The 9643-nt window shown below is 48.6% G+C and overlaps 1 protein-coding gene across 2 annotated transcripts; it reads left to right on the top strand.

Annotated features, from left to right (window-relative positions):
- Positions 1–388: 388 nt before the first annotated feature.
- On the top strand, positions 389–7569 carry LOC141176269 (armadillo repeat-containing protein 1-like). 2 transcript variants are annotated; one of them, XR_012253125.1, is made up of 4 exons: positions 389–487; positions 5796–5887; positions 7068–7245; positions 7459–7550. XR_012253125.1 is itself a non-coding variant. In XM_073660228.1 (4 exons), the coding sequence occupies exons 2-4, from the start codon at positions 5856–5858 to the stop codon at positions 7477–7479; spliced, it is 258 nt and encodes an 85-aa protein (XP_073516329.1). In that variant the 5' UTR covers positions 389–487; positions 5796–5855; the 3' UTR covers positions 7480–7569. The 2 variants fall into 2 exon arrangements, 1 of the variants encoding a protein (XP_073516329.1); XM_073660228.1 differs by having other exon boundaries at positions 7432–7569.
- The last annotated feature ends 2074 nt before the right edge of the window (positions 7570–9643 follow it).

Raw genomic sequence — 9643 nt, 5'->3', positions numbered from 1 at the left:
AGCTGGTGGATCAGCTCCAGCTGCAGAGGTGATGGCGGACACAGGATTCCTTCCTCCTGGAAAACAACAATGAAAGCTCACTGACCTGGCTGCAGCAATCTATGCCTGCTGGTGCTCTCTGGTATCAGTCACTTTACGTTCAAGCTATTGTTCTCTGTGATCAGCCTCTTTAGGCCGGAAACAGGCCCCGGTATGTACGGAGCACAGGACGTCACTCACCGTGTCCGCCCGGGGGTAGTGTCAGCTCTTGGTGTCTCCGCGCAGCTCCGGGACAGGACGAGGAGAACGGACGAGACTCATTCAAACCCAGCGCTGTGAGATTACGTCCAGCTGTGTGAAGACCTGTGACAGATTCCAGAGCCAATCAGCTGCAGGTGTCGCTGTGGGTGGGGTTAGGTAACGGTCGCCGTGTGCTTGAGGCTGGAGAGGTTGTTGTGTGACCCCGGTGTACGTGCTGCGTCCAGGAGAGCTGAGTGGCCGGTGAGGTGTAAGTGGCCGTGTATACATGGGGGGTGGCCGGGTGCTGGAGGGCTCACCGCCGCGTTCTCTACAAGCTCCAGCCTCTGGCTCCATGGAAGTGTTCCTGCGTCACAGGGCCAGCATATTTTGCATCCTGTGTGCTCCTATGATGGCTCCTGACTGTGGAGCCGGACTCTGCAGCCTTTCTCACCTGTGACGGAAAAAGGGCAAAACTTTAATTTCTACACCAGCCAAAAGTCTACCACCTGGCCCCTCATGTATGTCTCCCATAGTCATGTGACGCGGGTAGTGGGTCAGCGCTGTGCACATACATATAAAAGTCAGAGCGCTGCGCCAGTCACAGCGCTGTGCCAGTCAGAGCGCTGCGTCAATCAGAGCGCTGCGCCAGTCACAGCGATGCGTCAGTCAGAGCGCTGCGTCAATCAGAGCGCTGCGTCAGTCAGAGCGCTGCATCAGTCACGGGGCTGCGTCAGTCAGAGCGCTGCGCCAGTCAGAGCGCTGCGTCGGTCAGGGGGATGCGTCAGTCAGAGCGCTGCGCCAGTCAGAGCGCTGTGTCAGTCAGGGGGCTGCGTCAGTCAGAGCGCTGCGTCAGTCAGAGTGCTGCGTCAGTCACAGCGATACGTGAGTCAGAGCGTTGCCCCAGTCAGAGCACTGCGTCAGTCAGAGCGCTGCACCAGTCAGAGCGCTGCGTCAGTCAGAGCGCTGCGTCATTCAGAGCGCTGCATCAGTCTGAGCGCTGCGTCAGTCAGAGCGCTGCATTAGTCAGAGCGCTGCATCAGTCGGGGGCTGTGTCAGTCAGAGCACTGTGTCAGTCAGGGGGCTGCGTCAGTCAGAGTGCTGCATCAGTCAGGGGGCTGCGCCAGTCAGAGCGCTGTGTCAGTCAGAGTGCTGCGTCAGTCAGGGGGCTGTGTCAGTCACAGCGATACGTCAGTCAGAGCGTTGCCCCAGTCAGAGCACTGCGTCAGTCAGAGCGCTGCGCCAGTCAGAGCGCTGCGTCAGTCAGAGCGCTGCATCAGTCAGAGCGCTGCGTCAGTCAGAGCGCTGCATCAGTCAGGGGGCTGTGTCAGTCAGGGGGCTGCGTCAGTCAGGGGGCTGCGTCAGTCACAGCGATGCGTCAGTCAGAGCGCTACATCAGTCAGAGCGCTGCATCAGTCAGAGCGCTGCATCAGTCAGGGGGCTGTGTCAGTCAGGGGGCTGCGTCAGTCAGGGGGCTGCGTCAGTCAGAGTGCTGTGTAAGTCAGAGCGCTGCATCAGTCAGGGGGCTGCGTCAGTCACAGCGATGTGTCAGTCAGAGCGCTGCATCAGTCAGAGCGCTGCATCAGTCAGAGCGCTGCATCAGTCAAGGGGCTGTGTCAGTCAGGGGGCTGCGTCAGTCAGGGGGCTGCGTCAGTCAGAGCGCTGCATCAGTCAGAGCACTGCATCAGTCAGGGGGCTGTGTCAGTCAGGGGGCTGCATCAGTCAGGGGGCTGTGTCAGTCAGGGGGCTGCATCAGTCAGGGGGCTGCGTCAGTCACAGCGATGCGTCAGTCAGAGCGCTGCATCAGTCAGAGCGCTGCATCAGTCAGGGGGCTGTGTCAGTCAGGGGGCTGTGTCAGTCAGGGGGCTGCGTCAGTCAGGGGGCTGCGTCAGTCAGAGCGCTGTGTAAGTCAGAGCGCTGCATCAGTCAGGGGGCTGCGTCAGTCACAGCGATGTGTCAGTCAGAGCGCTGCATCAGTCAGAGCGCTGCATCAGTCAGAGCGCTGCATCAGTCAGGGGGCTGTGTCAGTCAGGGGGCTGCGTCAGTCAGGGGGCTGCGTCAGTCAGAGCGCTGCATCAGTCAGAGCGCTGCATCAGTCAGGGGGCTGTGTCAGTCAGGGGGCTGCGTCAGTCAGAGCGCTGTGTAAGTCAGAGCGCTGCATCAGTTAGGGGGCTGTGTCAGTCAGAGCGCTGCGTCAGTCAGAGATTTAACCTGGGGCAGATGTGGACATTACAGGAGACTTGCAAAATACACACACACACACACACACAGCCCCTCTGCAAAATATATACACACACACTGCTCCTGTGTAAAATACATACACACACAGGGCCGGCTCCAGATTTTTGAGTCTCAGTGGGCCCCTTTAATATATACAATGATTCATGATGCACAATGATTCATGATGTGTGTGTGTACACTACCGTTCAAAAGTTTGCGGTCACCCAGACAATTTTGTGTTTTCCATGAAAAATCATACTTTTATTTATCAAATGAATTGCCAAATGAATAGAAAATATAGTCCAGACATTGACAAGGTTAGAAATAATGATTTTTATTTGAAAGAATAATTTTCTCCTTCAAACTTTGCTTTTGTCAAAGAATGCTCCCTTTTGCCGCAATTACAGCATTGCAGACCTTTGGCATTCTAGCTGTTAATTTGCTGAGGTAATCTTGAGAAATTTCACCTCATGCTTCCTGAAGCCCCTCCCACAAGTTGGATTGGCTTGATGGGCACTTTTTGCGTACCATACGGTCAAGCTGCTCCCACAACAGCTAAATGGGTTTGAGATCTGGTGACTGCGCTGGCCACTCCATTACAGATAGAATACCAGCTGCCTGCTTCTTCCCTAAATAGTTCATGCATAATTTGCAGGTGTGCTTTGGGTCATTGTCCTGTTGTAGGATGAAATTGGCTCCAATCAAGCGCTGTCCACAGGGTATGGCATGGCGTTGCAAAATGGAGTGATAACCTTCCTTACTCAAAATCCCATTTACCTTGTCCAAATCTCCCACTTTACCAGCACCAAAGCAACTCCAGACCATCATGCTTGACAGATGGCGTCAGGCACTCTTCCAGCATCTTTTCAGTTGTTCTGCATCTCACAAATGTTGTTCTGTGTGATCCAAACACCTCAAACTTTGATTCGTCTGTCCATAAAACTTTTTTACAATCTTCTGTCCAATGTCTGTGTTCTTTTGCCCATATTAATCTTTTCCTTTTATTAGCCAGTCTCAAATATGGATTTTTCTTTGCCACTTTGCCCTGAAGGCCAGCATCCCGGAGTCTCCTCTTCGCTGAAGACGTTGACACTGGCGTTTTGCGTGTACTATTTAATGAAGCTGCCATTTGAGGAGCTTTGAGGCGTCAATTTCTCAAACTAGAGACTCTAATGTACTTGTCTTGTTGCTCAGTTGTGCAGCGGGGCCTCCCACTTCTCTTTTTACTCTGGTTAGAGCCTGTTTTTTCTCTCCTCTGAAGGGAGTAGTACACACCATTGTAGGAAATCTTCAGTTTCTTGGCAATTTCTCACATGGAATAGCCTTCATTTCTAAGAACAAGAATAGACTGTCGAGTTTCACATGAAAGTTCTCTTTTTCTGGCCATTTTGAGAGTTTCATAGAACAAACAAATGTAATGCTCCAGATTCTCAACTAGCTCAATGGAAGGTCAACTTTATAGCTTCTCAAATCAGCCAAACCATTTTCAGCTGGGCTAACATACTTGTGCAAGGGTTTTCTAGGGTTTTCTAAACATCCATTAGCCTTCTTACACAGTTAGCAAACACAATGTACCATTAAAACACTGGAGTGGTGGTTGTTAGAAATGGGCCTCTATTCACCTATGTAGATATTGCAATAAAAACAAGACTTTTGCAGCTAGAATAGTCATTTACCACATTAACAATGTAAAATAGCACAATTCATGGAAAAAGTAGTATGTACACCACAATTCTAATGTATATTTTAAATCACCATTACATATAATGTTATACTCAATACTACCATATTATGGACTATATAGGCTCCATCGTCAAATAGACATAGAGAGCACAGGGAAAAAAGACAAAGTTATAACAAATTTATTACAGATAATCAATTAGGCACACAACAGGGGTAAGTGCAGATAATATGTGAAGCTAAAAAATGACCCTCCCCACATAGCGACCCCCAAAATAGATCCTACATTACACATAATAAAATCATTGATTTTAAATATATATAGAAACAGAGGAACCATCACCATGGAGTAATAACAGCAGATAGCATCTCCATATACAGTACAGACCAAAAGTTTGGACACACCTTCTCATTTAAAGATTTTTCTGTATTTTCATGACTATGAAAATTGTACATTCACACTGAAGGCATCAAAACTATGAGTTAACACATGTGGAATTATATACTTAACAAAAAAGTGTGAAACAACTGAAAATATGTCTTATATTCTAGGTTCTTCAAAGCAGCCACCTTTTGCTTTGATGACTGCTTTGCACACTCTTGGCATTCTCTTGATGAGCTTCAAGAGGTAGTCACCGGAAATGGTTTTCACTTCACAGGCGTGCCCTGTCAGGTTTAATAAGTGGGATTTCTTGCCTTATAAATGGGGTTGGGACCATCAGTTGTGTTGTGCAGAAGTTAGGTGGATACACAGCTGATAGTCCTAGTGAATAGACTGTCAGAATTTGTATTATGGCAAGAAAAAAGCAGCTAAGTAAAGAAAAACAAGTGGCCATCATTACTTTAAGAAATGAAGGTCAGTCAGCGTGAAAAATTGGGCAAACTTTGAAAGTGTCCCCAAGTGCAGTTGCAAAAACCATCAAGCGCTACAAAGAAACTGGCTCACATGAGGATCGCCCCAGGAAAGGAAGACCAAGAGTCACCTAAAATATATAATAAATTGGGTACAGTAGTTCAATGTAGTTTGTGGGGAATATTTTTCATAAGAATTTGGGAAAGTTATGAAATGTCCTATAAATGTCTGTCCTATTCCTGATCAAAAGGTCTAGACTTTTAGCTGAGATGAATCTGTGCTACAGTAAATTTATCACTTAAACATGAGCCATGTATAAGGGAGTGAGTCGGAGTCGTGGAGTTGGAGGTTTGGCTTACCGACTCCACAGCCCTGTGCATGATTGCTGCAAAGTATGTTTTCCTCTTGACCCTCCCTTGTTTCCGAGAAAATATAATTTTAAATGACGTCCAGGAACCATAAGGAGAGAGATGTGATTAGTCTGATGTGATAAGGGACTCCCTCAGTCATCTGGAGTGGGGCGGAAAGAAGCCAGCTGAGTACATCATCAAATTAGCTGGGTCTCTCCCAATAGTCTCCGCCTGGTTTTTCAAACCTACCTGTCTGCAATCGCACAGACAGGCTCTGATTCATCCTGCCCGTGGTTCGAGCAACATGAATCGAATGACAGGCCCCCTTTACTATTGAAAAGCCTGCTCAGGATTCATTTGTGGTAACAAAGAATTGGCCATTCATTAGTTACATAAAATAGAACATAATTGGGGGAACACTATAACTTTCACCCTTGAAGCCAATTTTCTATATAACGGTATTACATCTTTTACAGGCAATTCACTAATTGTGTGAAAATCCTAATCACTGTAAAAGACCGAGGAGTGAGCTAGGTATGATGGTGAGCCTGGAGAACATTAAGAACAGGTAAACTCATTGCGTGTAATGCTGGGGCTGAGCTTGTGTACAGCTGTCATGAAGTATTAGCTGGTAGTAGTGGTGTCCGTACAAAGTGAGTGTACATCCAGCAGAAATGCTGTCACTGTAATGCCCTGGATGTCTGGGCACATGGGCCTGTGTTTTTGGGTAGTCCTCACTGCATTGTATGCCTTGGCATATGTATCCTTGTTTGGACAACTCTCTCTGTAGCCAGTCTTTTGATGATCTTCATATTTTTCATACAAATTGTCATGAATTAAATGTAGTCCACCATTAGCTCTAGTGTGTGCACTAGACAAGCGGGTGTTGTGTATCTAGAACAATTTTCCATTTTGTAATATTTAAAGGGGTCTTCCATTTTCAGGAAAGTTGTCCTTACACGCAATTTATTGTAATAAAAACGAACTGTATTATGCATCCTCGAAGGATCCAGTGCTGAGTGCTGCTTCTCCGGGTGTCTGTTATTGTCTGCAGTGCCGTCATCACGTCGGCAGTGCTGAAGCCAATCAGTGACCTCAGCGGCTTTGTCCTTGTAGACAGCATGAGCCGCTGACCTCACTGATTTCCTGCAGCATTGTCGTCGTGATGTCAGTGCTCCAAATAATAAAATAAGAGCCATGGTGAAGACTCAGCAGTAAGTAAAGCACAGTTTCTTTATTTCACAACAAATTGCACCTTGGGACACAACTTTCCTGAAAAAAAACAGCCAGACAAATAATAATAAACTCTTTAATGTTTATTAAAGGGGTTGTCTCAAATTTGCAAGTTAATATTGCAAAGTGCTTGTAAAATCAGGGCAACTTTGCAATTTACTTATACTTTCCTCTTTGTTAAGAACAGATGGATTTTTCCTTCTGGTTTACAGCTTATCGCCTAGGTTATTGTCCACTTCTGCAGTGGCCGATTTCCTAGGCTGCACTGATGGCGGCTTTTCCAATGCGGAAAGTGTGTTTTTTGGGTGAGCTGCTCAGTCATGCCGCTGGAAAGAACCGTCAGTCTTCAGAAGAGCACTGCTCCCTAGGAAGCTAGGAGGCCGAGAGGTGGCGCACTCCTGAAGAAAGAGGATGATACAACCCCTTTAATCAGTACCTTTTATAGTGACCTTTTCCAGAACAAGATGACAACAGAGCTCTCCTGTGATATATGGATAAATTCTATTTTTTTTCAGTGACATGAATAATCGTAGCAAAGTACTCGCCCATCAGATTCACGTGTCATTAGGTGTGCCAGGTCACTTGCTTACACCAGAAACCAAGAACAAGCAAAACAACCTACAGTTCTTCATTTCAAGTGCAAACAAAAGAGCCGAAACCATAACACTCCACATCCATGGACTTGATGATCTGGTAAGGGTTATCTGTTTGATATTGCCATACTGCACACAGAACTTATTATAGCTTCGATCCACTTTTTAAAGGGCGTCCAAGATTTTTTTTTTTTAAAGAATGGCTTAAAATATCTCTCTATTCAGGTAAATATTAAGCTGCAAAATTCTGCCTAATTTATTTTGTTTAATTTTTTTCTTTTTGTAGGAAGAAGTGACCACTATGGACTTTCAGGATAGGAAATACCTATGTTAAGAAACATTATTAAAGGTGAAAGGTGTCATCAGCTTTACATTTCAGACAGCAATCAGAAGGTGCACTGTGCGAGTGAAGCCAGACCTGGTCACAGAGGTAGGAGAAAATGAAAAAATATTTTAACTTGGGATTGCTGTTTTGTGGAGAAAAAAAATTACACTGCTGTCGCACCAATTTTCATAAAACAGAGTGTGGTGGGTTTTAGTGGGAGGGATTGATGTAAATTGTAGCGGAAATTTGAGTCAGTTCATAAATGTTGGAGTTTGTGTTGGCGCACCTGCAGCACAAGATGTGCCAAATTTATTATGAGGCATATACCATATTTTTCGGACTATAAGACGCACCCCAAATTTTGGGGTGGAATATAGAAAAAAATATATTTTTATAAGATGGGGGTCCGTTTTATAGTCTGAATAGGTACAGTATCTTATCTGGGGGGCAGTGGAGCGAAGGTCACAGGAGGCAGGGTCCTTCAGGAATCCGGTGCTCCAGCAGCGGGGAGTTGCGGTGGAGCTGGATTGCAGGGCCCTCTGTGGCGCCCCTGAGGGTTCAGTCGCCACAGAGTTACTGCGCCTCACCCAGAGGTGTGGTATCTCCTTCTCTCAGGTAAGGATGGAGTACTGCCCGGGACCCCAACACCTGCACTCAACACCACACTACTCCAGGCCGGCTGGAAGGGCCTTATGCACTTGTTTTGCTTCCACGTCCCTGGCTGGAGAAGGGGGAACCAAAGAGAGGGGGAACCATGTAGTGGATGTGGGTGGAGGACGTAGTTCAGGGGAGCACTTTAGGAAGATATAAAAAGGGAAGCCATCTTAGAAACAGCGTTCAGTTCAGTCGGAGAGGAAGCAAGAAAGAGGAGGGGAGCAGAGTCTCTTCAGGAGCTCTGCTCCATAGTGGGGTCTAGTAAGGAAGGCCCAGGAGGGGAGCAGAGGAGTAAGGCTCCAGTAAGGAAAGGGATTCCAGGGGTATGGAAGGAGCAGGAGGCCACCCGTACACCCGAATCTGCCAGGTGTCAGAGGGATATGGCCGCAAGAAGGGAACCGGTCCCTGGACTGGCCGAGTACTCCACGTCTCAGCCAGAAAACCGGAGGCTTCTGCACTTCCAAGGTGCAGTTGCCATACTCTCATCTAAGCCACCGAAAAGGGCACCAAGTAGGTCCGGGATCTCAGAGTACCCGTTCGGGACTTTGTTTGCGAGGCGCAGGGCAGGAGGGAGAAGACAAAGCACGGGAAGTCGGTCAAGAAAGGAACATACAAAAATGGGGTCCCGTTAAGCGCTTCTCATATACTAGAGAGAGTGCTGAACCCCTGTCTGGCAGTGCGACGCGGGAGGCTGACACCCGTACAGTGTACCTGAGGAACCTAAAAAGAACTGTGAGTAAACTCGGATGACTGCACTCCACTGCCTTTGTCAGTTATTTTCGCTGCGCCATCTCTCCTGCACTACAACCCCCAGCATTACCATCAACCCTGCACTGCCCTGCAGCAGAAGAGTTGGCTGGGGCCCGGTGGCTGGCTGGGGCCCGGTGGCTGGCTGGGGCCCGATCCATGTCTGGGGCCCGGTCCATAGCTGGGGGCCTGGCTGAGGCCCGGTCCATGGCTGGGGGCCTGGCTGAGACCCGGTCCATGGCTGGGGGCCTGGCTGAGGCCCGGGGCTTGGCGATCGGACGTGGCTGCGCGCCACTGAGGCCTGCCTGGGGACCGGTGGTGGTGGCAGCGGCAGCAAAGGAGGAGGAGGTGAGATGCTGCGAGTTTCTGTCTGGGAGAAGGTGCGGGATGGACTGGATGCAGGCAGTGTCTAGCTGCGGGCTTGGGCAGGTGAGCGGCGCAGGTTTCCGGTGTGTGCGGCCATCTTCCTGAAGCTGCTATCTACATGAAAATGGCTGCCCGAGCTTCAAGTCAGCGCATGCGCCGGCTCGGGTGGCCATTTTCCTGCGGATCACAGCTTCAGGAAGATGACCGTGCACACTGGAAACCTGTGCCGCTCACCGGCCCAAAGCCAGACACTTCCCGTATCAAGTCCAAACCGCGTCTGCCCCCAGCCAGACACCCGCAGCATCTCACCTCCTTTGCTGCCACCACCACCACCGGGTTCTTGAAGGAGGGAGGCCCCGCTATCTCGCTCCACCACCACCGCAGGTAAGCAGCGTTTGGAACATAA

The sequence above is a fragment of the Phyllobates terribilis genome, unplaced genomic scaffold (assembly GCF_046119375.1).
Source record: "Phyllobates terribilis strain yellow unplaced genomic scaffold, ASM4611937v1 Scaffold_21__1_contigs__length_20361869, whole genome shotgun sequence".
Taxonomy (NCBI): Eukaryota; Metazoa; Chordata; class Amphibia; order Anura; family Dendrobatidae; genus Phyllobates; species Phyllobates terribilis.
The sequence above is the reverse complement of the archived record's forward strand: the minus strand, read 5'-3'. Positions and strand labels throughout refer to the sequence as shown.

Bases quoted from the DNA above. Each gene is read 5' to 3' on its own strand.
- LOC141176269 (XM_073660228.1), top strand. From the start codon at position 5,856: ATGATGGTGAGCCTGGAGAACATTAAGAACAG. The intron at 5,888-7,067 runs GTAAACTCATTG...ATTTTTTTTCAG, and splicing joins CTGGAGAACATTAAGAACAG to TGACATGAATAATCGTAGCA. The intron at 7,246-7,431 runs GTAAGGGTTATC...TTCTTTTTGTAG, and splicing joins TCCATGGACTTGATGATCTG to GAAGAAGTGACCACTATGGA.